The following is a 22,121-nucleotide window of genomic DNA, read 5'->3' as shown; positions in this document are numbered from 1 at the left end:
CAGGACACCTCCACAAAGCATCCAGCCAACCTGCCTCATAGTAGTGTGCTAATCTGCTGCTTTGGCATTTCCTCACTTAATTTTTAATAGGGATGATAAATCACGGTAATAATAACATCAAACAAATGGTTTGTTTTGCTTTTTTTTTTTCCTTTATGCTGCCTCTCGTCTTCTGAAGGCCTTAATAAAAAGTGCAGAAAACAAACAGGTCTTTGCACAGCTGTAAGTCAGAGCACCAGGCACTGATGGATTGTGCAAGAGCTCCAGGGAATGCAGCACAGGAATCACAGACTGGAACTTGGGCTGCCTGCCCAGCCTGACCGAGCAACCTATTTGGAAACAGCCTGTGCCCCCACTGTTTATATTTTCTGCATACAAGGAAGAGCAGATCCCTTCCAGGGATGCGAAGATGAAACAATTCTTTCATCCTCAGCTCTATGTGATATCCTTATTCAGTGTTTGATTTCCCCAACAGCAACTTCCATCCACCAGGAAGCAGGAGGACTGGTGAAAGTCTTTTTTGCTGTTGAGGTTTTTGCCATTTCTAAGTTTGTAAGAGTATCAGAACTGGAGCTTGTTCAGTGGGATAGAGATATTTGCCCCATCCCTGGAAGGGTTCAAGGCCAGGTTGGACAGGGCTTGGACAACCTTGTCTAGTGGAAGGTGTCCCAGCCCATGGCAGAGGGTTGGAACTGGACGGTCATTAAGATCCCTTCCAACCCAAAGCATTCTGTAATTCTATAACAGAGATCAGCTGAAGCCAGCAAAGAGTGGATTTAGCAAAAAAATAAAGCCCTAAGTGATGTGTTTTTTCATATAAAAGATCATTAAGCCATAGAACTCCTCGGTACAAGATGCTGTGCGTGCTAAAAGTTACATGCATTCAAAAAGGAGCTGTGTAAAGTAATAGAAGAAATATCCACAGAATACAAATACACCACCAAAATGCCATCCTTGACTTGGGAGTTCCTTCAGCCACAAGTTACTGAAAACTGAGAGAATATTTCCAACTGGTATCAGGGCAGGTTGAACTGATTTTACACTCTTCTCTAAGCAAGTACTGTGGGTCTCTGACAGTGACAGATTATAGAGTTAGAACTGCTTTTGTTCTCACCCAACACAACCATTCTCATGTTGTCATAACCAAGGGCAAGTTCATGCTCTCTGTCACATTTGAAAGACTTTCTGAGTTGCTGTGACTCCACCAGTGCATTCACAGTGTCAGACAGGTCACTGCAGAGCCACTTGTATTTCAAGGCAAAGGGCTTGATCCTCTTTAGCTGCTGAGCTGTCAGCTACATATAAACCCACAGCTTAGGAGGAACTGCAGCACGTGGGGGTGAATGCAGAAGGTCTGAACCCAAAGAATTTGCTGTAGTTTCCGATTCATTCTAAAACTTCTCTTATTAAATCCTCTGTGTCCCTTGCTATGCCACAGGTAATTAATTATTGGAATGGAAGACTGAATGAAACATCAGCTCATTATATCTGAAAGCATTTGTACAACCCCACTATCAATGAAAACTCCCCATCCTCTCCACCTTCAGGATAATGAGACTGGAAAGCCATGTCTATGTAGCAGGGAAAGTCCTAAGAACTGCAGAATCTGGTTCTAATTAACAGCAGCTAATTAAGCAGTGGTCTAAGGGTGGGACATTAGATCTGAGCAGGAATGTTCTAGTCTTGATCCATAGATCCATTGCACTGATCTGCCTGAAACCAGTGAGATAAATCCTACCCTGGAAGTCCAAATCTCTTGCCTTTGTGCCCCATGTGAGCCGAGTAGGATGAGCATTGACACTGAGCACATCATCATTCTCCAGCTGTTAAAGATATCTATCGCATTTAGGTTCATCTGAGACACATTACCAGTCTTTCCAAGCCTTGGAAGTGTAGGCAGGCAGGGCTTCATGCCAAGTTTGTTGGTAGTTCTGTGTTTGTTTCCAGTAGATCCTCATTCTTCCATTTGCCTGGAATTCACCAGCCCGGCAGCTTGGCTAGTAGGATGCTCAGTTACTTCCAGTGCCATCAGCTACTGCAGAAATGTTCTTGTTTCATACTCAGACAAACATTTGCTCCCTTTCTTCAGCCATTTGCCAAAATTATTTTTGTTCTGAAAGAAAGCCTGGACATGCAGCTGAAGAGCCTGTTCTTGTCCTCACAAGTGTTACGTGACTGTGAGTTTTTATCAGCCTCAATTAGGAAGAGTCGCACTGTATTTGGCTTAGTGAGGTTTCTCTGTATTTGCAAGGTACTTTACCCTTTATCTCCCTTCTGCTTTTGAGGGTTTGGTCTTAGATTGTGTAAGTCGATGTACAGATTTTTTTTTTCCAAGGGCTGCTCACAGTTAAGTTCACTGAAGTATTCCAGGAAGAAAACATTTGAGCTCCATGGAGATGTTGCTGTCAAAAGACACATTAGTCTGGAGAAATGCTCCAACTCTGGACTCGTGCACAAAAACACATTCCCAAGAAGCAGAAATTGGCTTTCAGCTTCCATTGCTACATCATGTGTCATTCACTGCTGTCTCTGCTGCATCTCTGCTGGAAGGAGTCCAGCGTGGGCTAAAAAGCTTAAAATATTTTGCTTGAGATGTCACAGTGTCAATGTTTTTTATTAAGTCTCTTCCATCCATTGGCCCAGACTTCCAGGATGGATTCTCAGCAGAGGACTCAGTTGACTCCACTGACAGCAGCTGTTCTGTTTACATAACTTATGGATCTGACTGGATGAATTTGAAGGTGCTGCTTCATACATGGTGATGTCAGTCTTTCAAGAAGTCTTCCATCTGCTCTTGTGCACAGTGCAGAGGGCAGGGTCTGTGACACAGCTCTGGATCCCATGGGAACCTATTTTGGGCTTCTCTTCCCAGGCCACAGGGGAATAATGCTGATCCATTCACGCAGTCAGGGTTGAAGTCTTCAGTTTAGGACACAGATGGATTTTGTCAGAGTGCTTCACAACCTGAATCCTGGCATAAGCAGAGCTCTCAGACCCTTCCCAAGCACTGGAGAATGTCTGTGGCCTCTGCACATGAACAAAGGCAGTACCACATTCCTGATTTACCTTTTGTAGCTCACCTGAAATTTTGAGGACAAGTCCACCTTGCCTGTTGTTGCCAGGAGGTCTAATACTCATGGGGTGGGAGTTTGCTAGAGCACATTAAATACTAAACCCATTGAAAAACTGAAGGGGTGAGTTATCCAGATGCCAGTTTAGACGTAACCTTTTATTCCTACAGGAAACCAGGCCTCGGATGTCTGAGTTCCATGTGAGATCCACGATCATTTCCCGGTATGCCTTCACCACTGTGTCCTGCACCATGGTGAACAGTGGCTCTGAGGCACGAGAAGCTGTGTTTGAGATGCAGATCCCAGCTGCAGCTTTCATCTCCAACTTTACCATGTAAGTAAGTAATGCACAGACCATCTGTGGATGCCAGGATACTAAATTCAAATCCTCAGTGTAAACAGGGAGGGAAATTCCCTGTTCTGTTTCGCTGAGTTAAACACACAATCTCCATGATGGTATGGCAAAGACACTTTATTGCAACAATCCAGGGTTCTTAAACTGTTAGTTTGTTATGAGTTTCCATACTTGTGAAGCATAAAAAATGTGCTTAACCAACACCACAGACCGTGATAGGAACAGCATCAGGTGTGACCAACCACAGCCCACCGTGTGAGCACTGATTGGTTCTAATAATTGTTTTACAATTATGTAACCTGTTTTTCACCTGTGGTTTAGCTGAGTCATTCCCAGAATGCTTTTCTGGTTAACCAAAGGAACAGAAATGAGCAAGAATTTTACAGGGATAACAAGGCCCTCACTTTGCAAGGCCTTTCTGCTCCACGCTATTTCCCATATGAGTGTCTTTTAACAACTTCCTTCTCCTCCTCTTTGATTTGAAAGAGAAAAATCTGTCCAAAACTTCAGAAACCTCTCCAGAGGAAGTTTCAGCAACACTGACACATATATTTATCTCACCTGACTGTGATGCCTAAGTATCTTCTTGTTTTTCCATGTTCTCCACATTGTCAATGGAGCAGAAATCAACTCCAACCATCAGATAAGTTCAGTGGCTGCTGGAGGTCCTTTGTGAAGGATAAACCAAATGGAAGGCAACCTCGTACTGAAATGACTAATAAATTAAACTTTTGGTCTCCAATGTGTGGGGTTTGATCATGCTCTGATCCTCTCTACAGGCAGATATTGGGGCCACAGCTTCAGACCTGACCAAAGGGGGTAGGAAACACACTCTTTAAAAAATACTTCCATTTAGAGTGAATAGGAGCAATAACTTTAATAAAGATATTTATCTTTGTACCAGGCTGGTATTTCCAGCAGGGAACTTCTGAATTGGCTTCTGTCCCAGCGACTTGACATACTCGGGAGAGTGACACCAGTAGCACTCTGAGTCTGTTCATGGTGCCCAGTCTGTGGACTCACCTGCAGAAAATGTACACCTATCACTGTATTTGGGTGCAAAGTAACCACAATGACATCTCTGGTCTCTCCAGGAGCATTGGCAACAAGACTTATTATGGAGAAGTCACAGGGAAAGAAAAGAAAAATATCAGTGATGACCAAGCAAGGCACAAGAAACCTCCAAGCCCCACAGAGGGGAGGTGAGTGTTGTGCATTTGGCTGTGTTCTGGGAAGGGATGTACTCTCCCTTCACCTTTATCTTGACTGCTTTGGCATGGATTTATAGGAAGGAGCAGCTAAACTGTGTATTATCTGCACTGCCTGGTGTCATTCCTATACTCTAAGCCATGTAAAATTGTGCGTGGCCTTTCCTAACCCTGCCACACAACTTTTTAAATTCCAAGATGCTCAGGATGTACTGCTAGGGGAAAAAATCCTTGTTACTTCCTGAGTAGCAGAAAGGAAAATTAAGGCACTGTCATGGACTGAGTCATCCACTTCACTCAAGAGCAAAGCATCAAAAAAAAGTGTGTTGTGTGTGGGATGTGAAGGTGTCTTTGGATTTTCCTTCCAGGGAGAATGGCTACGAGACATTCAAGGCCTCTGTGTTCATTCCTCGCAAGATGCAGGCCAGGTTCATCCTGCACTACGAGGAGCTTTTGCAAAGGCGGCTGGGGAAATACGAATACACCGTCAGCATCCGGCCCCAGCAGCTGGTGGGGAGGCTGAAGGTAGAGGTGAACATCCTGGAGAACTCGGGAATTGTGTCCCTGGAAGTGCCTCCCCTTCGAAACAGCAAGAGCAAAGGCAATGGGAAAGCTGAAGGTAAGGAGAGATTTTATGACCCATGGTTCTGTTGCTTGCAGGGCCTTGATCAGTCCTCAAGAAGGCCTGGCAGGGTTGGATCTGTTTTTTCTGGATGACTGTGTCTGTGTGGTATCTGTGCATAAAAGCCTGTGAGGACTTTGAAGCTTAATGAATACAGGGCCGATCCCATTCATCACTATATGACTTTTTTTTTTGCTATTGTCTTTAAGAACTTTAAACTGGGCCTTCAGGCCTTGTGCTCAGCACTGGAGCAGGCTCTTCCCTGGCCTCCACATCTCATGGGAATTGTTTATTTTAAGTGAATTGTTTTTCCATCCGTCCATGCCAAGGCAGATAGGAAATCCTGCACTTCAGAACATGGGAAATTCCAAGAGGAAAATCCATGTTTTGCCAAAGCACTAAGTGCTATCTGAGCATATGGTCTTATCCCCAGCCATCCTCACCTACTGTTCAGACAGTGTAAAGGTAATTTTTCTTGTGGAAACCATCAGGGAAGGGCACCTGATCCTGTGATTGCTACATGTTGACAAAAAAATACCAACAAAAAGGATGGAAGGAGGAGGTAGAGTCTTTTGGGGCTTGACCCTCAGTCATCCCAAGTGACATAATGCCAGCAAAATCAGTGGAGCTGTTCATGTCTGCCACAGAAAGATCCTAAAGCATGTAAACTGGAGTTAAACTGAGTGCTCAGCAGGATCCTACTGATTTCATCCAAATCACAGTGAGATCAAGGCTCTCAGTGACTTGGACTATCTTCAGGTCAAGCCTCATTAGTCTCTGTGTCAAACATCCACGTGCCGTGTGATAAATGTTCTCTGCTCCTCATCAGGAGAGGCAGGAAGCCTTTTTCACCTATCAGGGAATGTCACAGTGTGTCGTGGCAAATGGTTTCCTGCAAAACATCTGGCATTGATCAAGGTTAATGACAGACTAAGCAGAGCAGACACACTGTTGCTCCAGCGCAGCATGGAAATTCCTATATGTAAATGACATACAGGGAAAACTCATGTAACTCACTATCCAAATGGAAATCCGGGAGCACTGACATTTTTGGCACCATGCTTCAGATTTCAAATAGCTTGTATAAAAATGGGCCCAAGCTGTAGGATTCTATAATCCTCCCTCGACAGTAAAATGTATGTAAAATAGGTGTCCCATTGCAGGATGGTTAATGCAACCAAAGCTCAGACTCCCTGTGCTTTATCTGTGTTCAGAATACAATTACAGACCCTTTCTTTCTGGAATCATGCCATGTAGTTGTCCACTATATTCCAGCTGACTGTCATCTCCCAAGCAGGATCCACAAAGCAATAGCATCAGAGCTATTAGTTCCTCCTGCAAAACCTTCTTGCTCATGTGACACCTAAAGACCCAAGAGCATGGGATCTGCACATCTAATGAAATCTCCAGGGAAGGCTGTGGGTCTTTAAGTGAAAGACAGGTGAATTTTAAGTCTTGCATTTACAGAGCAACTGCTTGGCACACAGTCTATAAACTAGGAGTAAACCAGGAAAAAGTGTTTGGTCTCTTCTTGGAATCCTGTGGCTTAAAACTCTTCAGTGCCACTTTGCTGGGAGAGCATGGAAGCCAGACCAGGTTCTGCCATACTATGTTATCTGTGGTGCCCCAATGTAGGGGTTGTGACTTAAAAAGTGATTACATAAGGAACAGAGGCCTGAACAGTGGGAAATGATACTGCCTGAATGCTTTGAGTTTGAATATGTCACGAAAATGCTCTTCCTCAATTTCCTATGTCTAAGCAGATGTCTAGAGTATCTCACAATTAATGATAAAATAGGAGATTTTGATAAGTATTTATAAATTACTTGAGAGTATGGGATGAAAAACCAGTTGTGCCATCAGGCCACAGAAAGCAAGGGTAACCCAGGTTCTTGTTAATAGATCCCTTGGGGCAGATTAGAGTGAAACAACACTGAACGATCAGTGTTTGTAAATATACACATGTAGGGTTTATTTCAGAACAACTTGGTTGCACAGGAAAACAGATATGTTTTGGTTCTTATTATCTAGAGTAATATGACAATATAAAACCATAAAAATAGCACTTAAGAAAATGTACTAGAGTAGAAAGATCTCACCACCTGAAAGACTTGTGACAAGACTTGGTTATGGGCATTTCAATGTCTTTTGGTCAAAGGGATGGTCATGGGCCAGATCCTTCAAGTGGTGAGGGAAAGCCTAGGCAAATCCATAGAATGCACAATCACCCAGATTCAGGTGGGAACACCCAGGTACCTCCCTTGAGGTGGGGAGTTTAGAATGGATGATGGAATGTCGTGGATCAGGGACACCTGGATGATGGAATATTGTGGATCACAGGACACTTTGACACCTTCTAAGGCAATACAGCTGCCTATGAAATCAGCCCAGTTGAGCCCATTATGTCCCATCAGAGAGTGAACACCTTCAGGCTCTGTGTGAATGTCCCAGCACTGCCTTGGCAGGGGAATTATCACAGTTGAGTTCACTTAATAAGGACAGAGAGACAAAGTTCCCAGGGTTATCCTCTTCCCTTTTCTCATCCAACACCATCTGCAGCCTGAGCTGGGCTGTGCTCACCCTCAGCACCTGGGAAGGTGCTTTGTGCATCAGCAGCTTCCCCAGAATGTTTGAGCCACCAGCATCCCAGTGTCTCTTCCAGTCTCACTTGTGGATTCATTCTTCTCTTGGCTCTTAGAAAGTCCTGTATCCATCTTCTCTGAATATGGAGAAGAGACAATGTGATGACAGCTCTTTCTAGGATATTCCCATTGACAGTAACTCTTGTGCACATGGCTCCATCTGGGAGTTGTATTTTTCCCAAAGGAATGTTTAAGGCATGTGAGTTTTGGAAAACAATCTTTTGGCACGTGCAGGCATTGTCTTCTGTCACATACAAGCCCCAAAACAGGAGGGGTTGAGGCCAATGATCCTGACCTCCTCTGACCTCAGGATGGAGCCACTTTCTGAATGATGTCCTGGATGCTGTCCTTGTCCTGCTCCTCCAGTGTAGCCATGTGAGAAATAGTCATGGGCTTGGGCAGGAGACACTAGGCTGCTTGAGAATTACTGCTTCTTTCTGAAGTCAAAGGTCTCAGAAAGCTTTTTATTTCTTACAACAGCTGCCTGGAAGTTTCCACATGTTAGCGGAGGATGAACTTTGCATTTGAGCTCTAACCCAGACCCTGCCGACTCCAAAATAATTTAGGTTTAACTGTTTATCTTGTGAGGACCACGATTTCATATGGAAAATGCTTTTTCCTGATCTGTTTACTTCTTCAGCTGAATTTAGTGGAAAGTTTTTCTGAAGGCTTTACTAACTCCCTCAGTGTGAGCACAAACCAGCCCAAGCATTTGGAGCTCGTCCATGCTCTGGACTCTGAAATATCTCATAGATTTTTCTCTCTCTGTCACTTGTTTAAAAAGAACAAGGCCAATAAACAGAGGACAGTAATTGTGATCCAGATATCAAGTGCTGCCTAAAAAAGAAACCTGGGGGAAGACATAGGAACTGTGTTCAAGAATATAAAAAGTTGCTGAAAGGAAGGAAAGGATACTGTGCCTTCTGTGTCAATAACAGAAAGAGCAAGGAGTCATGGGTTTATAATCCATAAGGAAAAATGTAAATTAGACATTGAAAACATCTAACAGTGAAAAAAGTGAAGCTCTGGGAAGGACTGGACAGTGCAGGCACTGAATTTCCATTACTGGAGGTCTGGAGTGTTTCCTGGTTGTATTATAAAACTAAGTAGGCAGGGATTCAGTTCGGGAACATGGGATGAATTAGAAAAGGTACTTTCCTGACCTGATTTTTGTTATTCCAAAAAAAAAAACAACCCCACCTTTTTTTTTTTAAATCTTTTCTGTCAGACCATTTTTTTTGTTTTTATTCTCTGTCCCAGAGAGGGAGATGAGTGGCTATGAAGAGGGTGGGAGGAATTCCTCAGCAATTCTTGTCACTTACAATGGCTGTGTGAGACAGCCTTGGAAACTTCCTCTCCAGAGATCCCCAAAGCACTGTTTGTGTCACAAGGGATGACATTCATCACCTCCAGGGAATGTTTTGAGGAGCAATAGAGGGAGGCAATGTGATCTACATGAACCACCTAGATTCCCCATTGCTTTAAAAAAGGGGTTACATGTGATTATGCCCATTTAACCGGTGGAGAAATTGAGGCATGGAGTTGCTACCTAACTCAGCTGATTTCTGATTGTCAATGAACATGGATGTGCAGGAGGAAAAAGGAGGGATCTTCTATTTCCAGCACAGCACTGATTCTCACTGACCCCAGTGGGATAGAACCAGGCAGCCTAACCCACAGCAGGCTTTCCTTTCAGCAGTTGAGGAAAAGTAACGTCAAACCCTCAGATCAGAAAATATAAATTAACTTTAAAGCCATTTCTATGCATTCTAGGCATTTCCCACACACTGGAAGTTAAGTGGGGTTTCTGGAAGCAATAGAAGACAGATGGAAAATTCAAGAAGGCGTATACAAGCAAATCTTATGTATTATGTATTAAAAACATATTGCATGTGTTGATTCATCAGATCAAAGGGCAGCTATAAAAATAAAAACAGATCAAGACTGAGGTAAAATCTTTCAGCAATGTTGATTTTTAGCTTTTCTTTGCCAGGAGAAATCTGAAATGCACATGGATTTTAGAAAAAATGTCAGAGCTCTGGGTAATCGTTTTACAGGCCCCCTCTAAGATCCAGCACTAGTGTCCTTATGTGATTTCAGTATTGGCTGGGACCTCTCCTGGTTTCCATCAGGATGGATGGATTGGAGCTGGCATAGTATGAGAAGCCATGACGCAGGGTCAGTTCTTGATTTTACTGAAATTGGGTGATATCTGTCATTCAGTCTCTTTGGACAAGGCTTTTGTTGAGTTTGTTCCACAGTCCAGGTGTTTTAACTATAATTTACTTGTGTAACGGTTGGGCCTATGATGAAACCCTTCCCTATCTCAGTAGAACAGTCTTGTGCCTTTTCTCAAATGCACTCACAGGACAGCTGTAAAAGTAAAGCCAAATCATCATGAAAGTAACATCCTAGGGTGCTACTGATTTATGAATCTTACTGTCATTCCTTTACCTAGAGAAGCCTAGATCATATACAGCTTAATAATAAAACTCATAGATTTGGCTAATCATTTCATAAACCCACAAGGACCCTAATCCTGGCATTTCTATGGACTTTAATCTCTGGGAAGTCAGGTAAGTTAGGGAACCATTCCATGCCTCCATTTTCCTATTTGTTAAATGGACATAATCACATATTTGTGGTTTTGTAATTCACTGTGGGGTCTGATGGGAGGTTGTGTTCAATGTTGCATGCAGATGTCACATTGCCTTTCCCTAATGCTGCTCAAAGCCCTTTACAAAAGTGAAGTGGCATTGCTCTTTACATAAACAGAGCTATAGGAACCTCTGGGGTGGAACTTTCCCAGACCACTTGCACCTTGTCATTGGGGTCAGTATTGTTAATTTATTGTTAATTAAAATTATCCTAAAGCAGATGTCTGTCTGGCCAGATGTGTCATACCCTAATCTCTGATACTCTTGATCTGATCTCCACTTGCACAGTGGAGCCTAGAAAATAAGCTTAGATGTAGGTAATTGCATTGTGAACACCTGAACTGAACGTCTCTCATCCCCTATTTTCCCTGCCATACCACCAGTTTCTTAGGGGTTTTTCGCAAAGATTTGAGATTTTCCATCAGAGTATAATTAAGCAGCTGATTCCTATAAATTCTAATCAGCCCAGGAGCAGACCTGATAGAACATCTGTGTCTCATCTGTGTAATTGGAATAATTACTGTAAGAGCTGAAGCACCCAAGAACAACTTCAGCTGAGAATCTATTTTGGTGTTTTCACAGCTAGTTGGGATAGGGGGAAAGCCCTCAAAATCTGGAGAAATTCAGGGGCCAAAGCTGACCTTTGTAAGGGTCCTAATGGAGTTCAGTGAGAATGAACAGTTGGCAAACTAAAAGAGGGTAAGGTGGGGTTTTGTTTATGTAGAGAGGCAGCAGGGAACTTCTGCAGGGTGACTCAGACCTAAATTATTGTCTTTCTCTGAGGTACTTTCTGCCAGGCACATCCCTCTTTATTGATTTGGGAAGGGTTTTTGGAGTTTAGGATGAGTTACATCTTAGGGATGCAGTTTGTGTGACTTCACTGGCAGTGTTGGATTTTGCCTGAATTAGTAAGACTGGAATTTCAGTGACTATAATGATAACTTTTTCTGAACATAAAGGCAGCTAAGGTGACTTGTTAAAGTGTAGACATTACACACAAGACTCACATGCCTGCAGTACCTCCGAACATGCCACCTCAAGAATTCTTTATAATCAAGGAAAAATCTACAGTGTGATTCATCTAATCCTGGAAGAAATGTTTAAACAGGTCAAATGAATCATACTAGAATCGACTGGAAGGATCTCAGGTGTAGGATCTGGATTCTGTATATCTAGAGTTGGCTGGAATGAAAAGCATTTACATGTCTGAGGTTGTGTGTTTGGCCAAACAGAATTGAACACAGGAATTTTGTGCAAATATTTATATCACTGGTTGCAATGCAATATGGGTTTTAATTTAGAATTAGATAGGAGTGATTATTAAATTCTTATTTTATCATTGGAGAGCTGAATTTTCAATCTCAGTAAGTCACTGTGCTGGTTGACCTGGCTCCATGGCAGTACCACCTGTGCTGTGCTTTGACATCTGTAAGGCAATGGGAAAAACCTGTAATATTGTGGTTTTGTCTCAACAGGTGATGTGTCTCCTCCTCCCTCTACTGTCATTGGGCACACCAAAACCTTGGCTAAGGTTACATTCAACCCCAGTGTTGTTGAGCAAACCAGGATTGCCCGAAATGGAATTTTGGGAGACTTCATAATTAGATATGATGTCAGCAGGGAGCTGAGTGTTGGTGATGTTCAGGTATTGTGCACGATTCATCTTTTCTGTTTTCTTAACTGTACCCGAGATGGTTCAATTGTTCTGCGTGCTCCAAATTCCTAGAAAATGCTTTCCAAGTGAAGGCTACTTCTACATCTCATAAGAATTTTCCAAAACAAAACCAGTCAATTGGCAGCCACAAGATTGACATAAACTCCTACTTCATTGAGCTTCTTTTTTGTGTCTGCTTTTCTGTTTCTTGTATACTGGCTGTGTATATCTGGATACAAGGCCAGCTCCTCAAGTGCATGTTGTGGTTCTGATCTATGGATATATATGTTATATCCTTGCTGCATTTTGAAGGAAACCCCAATGTCAGCCATGGAAGGAGGTGTGGAGAGCTCCAGTTGGCTCATCTAGTCTGGATAAACAGGGGGCCAGAATTAAGAGGGATACCAAGGAGCATTCATATCCTCCAGTGTAGACAGAGTCACTGAAAGCATCCAAATAGCCCATAATGATGTGTGGCACATTGCATCACGATCTGCCTTTGATTCCTGACTCCCTTGCTCTTCCACAGATCCTCAATGGGTATTTTGTGCACTACTTCGCCCCCACAGACCTTCCTCCTTTGCCAAAGAACGTCGTGTTTGTGCTTGACAGCAGTGCTTCCATGGTGGGGACAAAGCTGAAACAGGTGAGCTCCTTATGTTTATAAAGGACTGGTTGGATCTGATGTGGCAAAGCTTGATTCACCATTTTTGGGGAACCATTTTTCACTTTGTCTGTCTCACCATTTTTCCTCCTCAAAATGTTGGCTGTGTCTGAGGTGAGAGGTGGCTCTGAAGACACCTCAAGGCGAGATGATTTAGCTGCAAAGACAAATGGCTATGTTAGTGGGAATGGGATGGGAAGAAGAAATTGTAGAAGGATTCATTGCTCTGTAAAGGTCAGTGCTTCCAAGACTGAGCATAGTATTGTCCTGGGTAGTTCTGTTCTGAGTGGCTTGAAAAGAGGCAGATTAGGGAGAATTCCCAGAAAAGTGCATTCAGCAGATTATTCTATCCAGGCTAACAGCACAGAGAAGATACTGCTGCCTTTAAATTACCTTGGCAAAACACTTAGTGATGTATAACTCAAGAGATTCTGCTGGAAGAAAAGTAATTTTGTCCCTTTTGGGAATCTGAGTCTTTCAGAACAAATCTCAGATGTTTTTTCAGGGTGCAGACCTTAATGTGGGCCACCATGCCAGGCTGAAGGGCACAAGAGATAGAAATGGAATATGGATTTTATGGATCCTAACTATCTTAACCTCTGGCTGGGGAAGAAGATGACACGCTCATCAAAAGAGCTGCTAACAAACATTCCTAGTCCTTTGCTGAATGAGGTCTCAAATAAAGATGCCTTTGAGTCTGTACAAAGTTCTGTGGACAGAACATGGATTTTTTTTTCTGTTATCCTCCTGATGAAAAACATCCATCCTGTGTCTCAGAATAAACAGTTCTGGCATGAATGCCCCCAGTCCTGAATGCTGGAAGCAAACAGTCAGTGACCAAGAGCTGAACCAGGGAGATTAAAGCTCCAAAGGGCTTTGGTGCTTTTGTGAGCTGCACAAGTAGTCGACAGATTAACTTTGCACTATGAAAGCTTTTATTCTCCTCCTGAGTAGCAGTGTTTCTTTTCATTACACCTACTAGGAACAACACAGCCATTAACCCCTGAAGGTTTACTTCATAACCTAGGCAGTTCCTGCTGCTAAACAGGCATGGATCTCAGCTGAATTAGCCACAGAGAGGTTCTTCTTGAGCTGAATCAAGAGAAATGCAACAGAACCCTTTTTGAGGCTGAACCCAACTTTTTGCCTATTATCTCAGTATACTCTTTTTATGGAGAACCACTGGTACATTATGGAGGAGTTCTGTGTGATGGAATCACTTCTCTTCCTTTGATTCCAGCTGCTCCAAAAAAAAAGTTTATGGAGTTACGATCTAAATAATAAAAACCCCACCTAGATTATTCAAGAAATGACCAAAATCTAGGACTGACTGAAAAATAAACCTCTCTTGGTACTCTAGGAAAGTGTGATCAATTACAGTCATGTCTGCTCAGTGCCCTTTTTACCCAGTTGTTGATGTTATTAAGATGCTTATTAAATTACAGACAGATTCCCTGGTGAAAGGATACATCTGAGCAGAGGAAATATCTCCTTTTTGTCTTTTCTCTTGGACTCTCACAGCTGTGGTAATCTGTGGTGGTGCGTAGAGAGCTGGGAAATCCCATGGGACTGTCTTTCCTCATTTCTCTCTACTGACTCACATGCAAGGTCATCTAAAAATACAGGCAGCAATTGTAAAGAGTGCTCTTGCAGGTCAGCTGCAGTGACTATGGCAAAGGACAGTTTTTAGGGTTGTGGAGGCAAGGATGGAAAACATCAGCTGTGCACCTTTTTCTATAGTAGCTGGAGGAGATTTTGTACTCTTCAGTCATCTGCCTTCATGAAGTTAACGGCAAAGTGACTCAAGGGGGGTCAGCATTTCATACATCCTGCAGTTCCCACAATCCAATTGTGAGTCATTGATCTTTTCCTCTCCCAAGGTTTTCCTTTTCCAACATGAATTTTTATCTGTTTGTGCCATCCCTTTCTTCCTAAGATATCTCAGTCTCTGAAGCAACAAGGTGTCTAGTTGCAAACACATACAGTGAGACTGCTTGATCAGCTTCAATTAAATCATTGGTGTTCAAAAAGCATGTGGATTTGGCATTTGGGAAAGTGGTGAACACAGTGGTGCTGGGTTAATGATTGGATTCAATGATCTTAGAGGCCTTTTCCAGCCTTAACAATTCTATGGTTCTGTGATTAAGTCCCTTGAGATATTCCCCTCACATCACTGGGAGATGTATTAGCATTGAGGGGAAGATATTTCTCCTTGGTTTTCCCAGCCTCTGAGCTCTGGTGATGTCCAGCAGACTCAGATGTGTTGCAGCAGTCAAACTCCACTGAGCCTTTGCTACAGTCTCCTTTTAGCACTGGCAGGGAAATAAAGTTCAGGAAGAGAAAACTATTGAGCATGGTCATAAAAAATTCTTCATGTGCTCAAGGCTTTGCACATCATTACTGCTGTCCCACTGGCAAGGAAAATGCAGTTTTTATCCTCATGAACTTTGTTTGCGAAGAGACAGCAAGTTCTGTGTGGAATAGTTGCTTTTAACAGCCAGGAGAGCCTGGGGAACAGGTTAGACCTGCAGAGTTTACTGGGAAGCACAATGATTTGCCCCTTGAGCAGTCTGCCCTCCTGATTTCATGGTACCTTTTGCCAGGTCGAGGGGGACATAGCAGTTTTACATTGGGATAACCAGGAGAAAGAGGGGCCTGTTTGGGTTCACCACCTTGTGATGACCATGATTGCACCCAGCTTCACTAAACATGGTGAAAAAGGATCCTTGTTATAGAACAAGCACATTCCAAACTGTGAATATGCCCCCAAGAGGATGAATTTGCAGGTATTTTGCATACGTATAATAAAATAGAGTTGTTTAAACCATGGATTAATTTCACCTTACCTTTCCCACAGGCAATAAATGCCACACACTCAGTTAAGCATTTGGCTTCACCGCAAACCTGGCAACTTGTCAATGGTTGTGTGCCAGACTGTAATTATCTCTGAGGTTAATTGCTCTAGCAGGAACCCAGCTGAAACTGGGACCTGCTGGGGATTTGCAAGTGCTTCAGTTTATTTGCCTGTGCCTGTCCAAGGAGCTTTGTTGGTACACTTGGGTCACTGCTGTAGTCCTTCTGAGGAGCTAAGGCCCTACTGTGCCCCAGCCTCAAGCTCTGTGCCTCACCACAGACCCCCCTGAGGAGTTTCAAGGTGGTGAAGGTGCAGACAAACACCTGAACACTCAATGTTCTCCTTCCAAACTCCTCTGACTTCTGCTGGGCACTGCAGAACTGGCTGTGAGCCTGTTGACTGTTAGTCCAAATAACAGCTGCTGCCCAGGAGAACAGCCTTAAATCGCCAGGGAACTTTGGAAAAAATGCTAATTCTAATTACAGCCTTTAAAGGGTTTAAAGCTACTGTGATGAGGAAAGTTTTGTAAGGTTTTCCATTTCTGTTGGAAAGAAACAACTGGAGAGAATGCAGAAGAGTTGTCTGCAGCACCAACAACCCCATCAGCTGCATCCTGCTCAGGCATACACCACATCAGTGTTATCTCTGTCCTCTCTGGAGGTGTGAATATGGGATATGGGAACTACTACAGCAAATAAGACATCAGATCCATGTAGGCTTTATTTGAACAACTTCCAAGTGAAATGCAAGTTCTTGTCATGCAGCAGAATAATCAGCCTAACCCTAAAACTGTTAAATAATGACAGGGTCATACAGAGAAACAAGCATTCAGAGAAAAATGCCCCCAGGTATTTAGGACATGGAGCATCTGCTTCTGGTCTCAGGACTAAGCCAATTTTGTTTCATGCTGAGGCAGTAGAAGCAGGGACAGAATTTCCCAGGAAGATCTCAGGACACCTATAAAGTGCAAGTCCTTTATTTGGATTCAGAGTAAATAGAATGCAAAGGTGAAGGCTAAATTTGGCATGGAAATGCTGCTGAACCTTGAACTGAAAACCCAAGAAGACATTAAGAACTCTCCCAAAGGTTTCAATGGGACCATCACTGAGTTCATCACTGGATGAACTGAAAACTGGTGCTGCTGGTGTGCCAGACAAAGCCCAACGACCACCAGACAAGTCTGCAGTGAAATGGAAGTAGCTAAATCAAGCTGGGACGTCAGTCCATGGATTGGGGTCATTGAGGTTTATGGCCAGGCACAGCTGTGCCAGAGCTACAGACAGCACAGCTCTTGGTCTGAGACTGGGATTAGGGCCCAGGCTGGAGCTTAAATGGGCAGCAGTGGGTGGAGGCCCCAGCTGGGGCTGGGCAGAGCCATTAAAATCTCTTGGTATCCTCAAAGCTCTGGCAAATGCATGAAAGTCAGTGAAGTGAAAGATCTTTCTTCAGTAGTCCTTTCCAAGCTGGAATTAGGGTTTTTTTTTCCAGTTGCTGGAGCAACACCTGGAAGCCAGACCTGGCTTCAATGTGAGTTTTCATCATGGATCTGTTATGTGAATTTAGGTAGGTTGTTTTCTTTGCCTGTGCTTGTCTCCTTGCAGAGTCTTGTCTCTCTAGCTGGCAAACCCATGTCTGGCCTTATGGCTGCACAAAGATCCCCCAAGTCTAAAAGACACCAGGTCTCTGCCAAGACTGAAGTTATTAGATTAGCACTGTTTGCAGCAACACTGCTATTTCCAAGTGAATCCCCCTTCACCCTAAATCAGGGTGTGTCCTACACGTTGCTCAACTGAGACCATTTGTTTCTGGCTGTGGAGAGCAGCTGAAGTTCAGAAGTGCTTGTGGGATCTTATGTGGAAGCCTGCTGGAGTGAGGTCTTCCATGTTCTGTTACTGTCATCAAACTGTGTTCCTAGGCAGCTCTGAGGTGCACATGATGTAATTTGAGGTCCCTTGGGAATGAGGGATTTGATGCTGTGTCATGAGGAGGGAGCTTTTGCTTGGATAGTTACCCCTGATGCAGTGACATCATCTTCTCCAAAACATCTGATCTCTTCTCTGCAGAGTTTTGGGCAAAGAATTGGCTTCTTCTTGTGTCTGAGGCAGTGGCAGGGGAAGGGTTGGAGGCAGAGATGTGTGAGAGAGAGTGGGGATCCTGGAGCTGGAAGTGCTGAGAGGGTTTAGAAATGGGGAAAATTGGATGGGAGCAGATGTTGGAGGACTGGGAGGCAGCGAGTCTGCCCTGTGGCAGACTCTTAGGTGGGAAGACTGGCAAGTTTGCTTGTTTAAGGAACTAATTAATGCTCTTGCATTGCTTAATGTTAACCCTGAGCAAAAGTGCTGAGTCTTTGCTTCAACCAACAAACCATTGTCATCATCCCTCACTCACCAGATATCAGAGAGTCCTAGAATGGTTTGGATTGGAAAGGACCTTAAAGATCATCCAGTTCCAACCCCCTGCCCTGGGCAGGGACACCTTCCACTATCCCAGGTTGCTCCTGGTCCATCCAAACTGGCCTTGGATACTTCCAGGGATCCAGGGGCAGCCACAGTTTCTCTGGGCAACCTGTGCCAGGGCCTCACCACCCTCATAGAGAAGACTTCCTTCCCAGTATCTAATCTAAATCTCTCCTCTTTTACTTTGAAGCCATTCCCTCTTGTCCTATCACTAGGATCCTCTTGTAAAATCCCAACTACATGTCCTGTAAAAAGAAATGAAAATGGGGAAGTCATGAGAGAGGAGCAGCACATCTCTCCTAGTAGGTTACACCAATGGATAGGGTGTTCTAAATAGGGGCTAGAAAGCTTCCAGCCTGGCAGAATTCTGGCTGCCGAGACAGCCTCTCTGTGAGAGTGGCTACATGATGGAGGATGGAGGGTAGTCGATGTGAAGAGCACAGTTGTCTGTGTCTCAGCTGAATTCCTGCTGTGTAACACAGCAGCTGATGATTGCTGAAATTGAGGGGATGTGTTGTGGACATCTCTTAGGCAAATCAGTTCTTCCCAGCACTGTGTCAGAGCTGATCTGTGTGACAGAGAATGGCAGTCCCCAGTTATTGGAACAGTTTTCATTCCCTGGGATGAACTCTGTCTTCTGAGGATGGGCAGAGGGAGAGATGTCAAACTCTGCATTGAGGGCATGGGGCATTTTTCCCTTGGTGCTGACCTATTTGCTGCCAGCTCCATGGAATTTTTTTGTCATGCTGACAGGGTGGGGGTTTGACTGTCTAATGGGCATGTTATGGGATCTGATTCCACTTAAAATGAGCTAAGCACAAGAGAAGAATGTGGCCTTCAGACACTGCTGTGTCAGTCTGGCTGTCTGCCCGTGCAACCCCATTGTTTCCTGTGGGGTTATTTCAGTATAGCACTGTGGGGCAGCCCTTAAGCTTTTCCCTTTACCTTATTTATTGTACAGAATTTTTTACTGCTCTGACTGTAATCCATTCTGCACTGTGGATAAGGGCTTCAAGTAATGATGCTTGGTGCTGATTAGAACTTGCCTCCTTAAATCTTCGTGCTGGCATTTATTCACATCCTCAGTGCTGCCGTGGGATTACAAAAACTGAGCATCTGTCCTGCCCTATGGGCTCATGGAACTCCGGTTCCTGAAAAAACAGATCAACTTTTTGTTCATCAGATCTGTTTTTCATGTATTTATCCTCACCATGCTGCTGGGTGCTAGAGGAGTAAGTTACCCCAACTGATCATGTCCTTGAAGACAGTTTTATCATCCACTGATAGGAGCAGAAATTCAGTGCTTAAGTGTCCTGGATGGATGTGGAGCTAAGTTTTTTTTACTCAATGTTAAGTGGAAAATAATTTTTGGAAAACACAATAGGAACAAACATTTGTTCCAAGCGATTGTTATTTTTCAGACCGGGAAACTATAAAGCAACTTTTTTTAAGGCCATATGGGGAGTCAGCAATGTTCAAGTGACCAGCAAGGGATCTGGGATGTTCAGGAAGGAGAGACTGGACCAGGGACTTGAGACAGACCTTTATTGTCCAGAGCTCTACATTCAAACTCCCTCCCATCACAGGCCTGTGTCAGTACAGAACAAAATGCTTGTTGTCCAGAATTGCGAAGGAGTTTTCCTTGGTTACGCCATCCATGCCTGCCAGGAAGAAAGCACAAAGATACATTGACAGGGAGAGGGGCAGCAGCAGTCCCTCAGTTGCAGGACATTCCCTGTGGAGGCAAAAAAGGCCAATTGTCCTCTGTGAGAGTGGGATGAAGGAAGGTAAAACAATCCAAGGGTACACTTCTGGGTTAAACCCTGGTTTTGGTACAGAAGTCCCTGTTGCTGGAAGCTGACGTGTGACCAGCATTACGTGGGCAGAAAGGACATTGGGATATGGAAGAAAGCAAAACTTACAAGATGTGACTTCAAACCTCAGCAGGAACAACACTGCCCAAACCTTTGCTCTCTCTGTGCCTCGGCTGTTCCCTATAATGTGGTAGTGGTGCTCCCACTGCTTTCTCTTTGGCTCTGGACCCAAACCATTACAGCACTTTGACCATGTTAGCACAATTTCAGGTGTGACTTTGATGCCAACCTTTCCTTAAGTCACAGTATTAATTAATCCTTCTGACAGACCATGGGGAGATTGATGAGCTATGGCTGTTGTTTGGAAAACCCAGCTCTGGACCTTTTTATCTGCTGCCTCCATATGTTTGGGAAGGGAAAGAGAAGAACCAAAACACAGAGGATATTGAAGGGGAGGAAGGAACTCTTTTGGTTTTTCTCCCTCTATTTCCTTACAATCTTTAGCCAAAAACACATTCACTTGTACTTTTCTCCTTCTTGCTGTGGGAGATCTCATTTCTGAGCCCTTCTCTGCTCTGTTGCACTCTTGGACAAGTTACTGGGCAGAGCTAGTAGGTTCCTAATTCCCTCTGAGCTTACACCATGTGCATTAGCTCCTTTCTTGTCAAATGTGGTTTTTCACAAGGGATCTGGAAGGACAAAGGCTGCTGGAATTTTGTCTTCTAGTTGTGGGATCTTTCAGCACATGGATGCAGACGGTCCCAGGTCCACTCTCTGCAGGCTGTTCTCGTGCATCTCTTCGAGCTGAGGGATCCTGTTTTCTAAAGGCTTTGGTTGGGAATGCTTTCCTCTCTGCTAGCAGTACTCTCTAGCCCAGCTGATCCCAAGCCCAGGCTGTTCCCTGGTGCTGGCAGGGGCTGTGTCACTGGTGATGAAGTCCTGCTGCCCAGCTGTTGCGAGGGCGGGTGGATGAAACACTGAGAAGTGCTCCTAAGGCAATGGAAAGTGTGAATACGTGGGCTTGGGATATGCATTTTAATGAGGTGTTTGAATTCTCCCCTTGCTGCCTAGCAGGGCCAATGTCTGGCAGTGCCACAGCTTCTAACAACCACATATTGTCTCCCTTTGAGCTGCTCAGCTCTCAGGGTAGCCAGGCGTCACCCTCACCCGACTCCCCAAACAGACAAGAGACTGTGACAGAAATGTCACCAGTACTCCGATTCCTCCTAAAAGGTGCCCAGATGGTCTGACATCATCCCAGATGTCTCTGAGGCGGATCTTTGACCCAAAAAAGGGCTGAAGGCTCTCAGCTTTCCCACAAGAGTGTCTATCTTCCCATGCTTTGCTCCACCAGTGTTTAAGAAAGATGAGGTCTGTCAGAGCTAACTCCAAGGGCTGGGCACAAGGGTGACAAATTGCACTCAAACTCAAGTGTAGCTGAGGGAGTTCTGCTCTTCCTGCTCTGGCTGAGGGTGGTACATCTCTGAATCACCTTGGCCATGATGCAGGACCCATGGAAAGAAAGAACCAGAAAAGCAGCAGCTGTGTTGCATGTCCTGTCCAGCTGTCAGCATGGAGGTGACAACCAAGACCAGAGTGGTGGCTGGAGGTGGTTCCATGGTCCCAGGGTGGTTCCATGGAGGAACGACCTGGCCCTCAGCAGGGCAGACATGGTTCATTTTCTGCCTCTTTGGCAGGATTATCACTGGAGTGACTCACAGGTGGGAGTGGAAGTGCAAGGACCCCATAGGCAGCAGAGCAGTTTGAGAATCCCATGGCAGCCACAGCCCTTGGCTTCTGAGAGCCAGGAAAAGTTCCAGGTGTAGCCTTACAAGGCTAGGAGGAGAAACCTGCTGCTGTATCTTGACTGAAGCTGCTGCCAGGCTCTCCCTGCACAAAGAGCTTTGCAAACCCTTGCCTGGGGTCTGGTGGAGATGGGAAGAGAGGGCTGAGCACCAAGTGTGATTTGCCATGGCCGAGTCCTTCAGGGTTTCAAGAAGTGCACTTTTACCAAGATACTTTCCTTATTAAAAGCTGATTTTGTTTGCCAACTCCTGAATCATGTCCAGCACTCTGGAGGGAAGTCACCTCCCTCTCATAACCCATTTGTGGGTGAGGAATGCT

General features: G+C 44.3%; 1 protein-coding gene across 1 annotated transcript in view; it reads left to right on the top strand.

Moving 5' to 3' along the window:
- Positions 1–22,121, top strand: part of ITIH5 (inter-alpha-trypsin inhibitor heavy chain 5) — a 42,696-nt gene that overhangs the window by 4,395 nt on the left and 16,180 nt on the right. Inside the window, exons 3-7 of the mRNA XM_085082400.1 lie at positions 3,242–3,405; positions 4,521–4,628; positions 5,003–5,253; positions 12,031–12,200; positions 12,739–12,855. Coding sequence (XP_084938526.1) covers positions 3,242–3,405; positions 4,521–4,628; positions 5,003–5,253; positions 12,031–12,200; positions 12,739–12,855 — 810 coding nt within the window. The remainder of the gene's footprint in view (positions 1–3,241; positions 3,406–4,520; positions 4,629–5,002; positions 5,254–12,030; positions 12,201–12,738; positions 12,856–22,121) is intronic.

This window comes from Lichenostomus cassidix, chromosome 1Aa (genome assembly GCF_008360975.1).
Source record: "Lichenostomus cassidix isolate B80296 chromosome 1Aa, HeHo_3.0, whole genome shotgun sequence".
Taxonomy (NCBI): domain Eukaryota; kingdom Metazoa; phylum Chordata; class Aves; order Passeriformes; family Meliphagidae; genus Lichenostomus; species Lichenostomus cassidix.
Note: the sequence above shows the minus strand (reverse complement) of the source record. Positions and strands in the feature narration are given on the sequence as shown.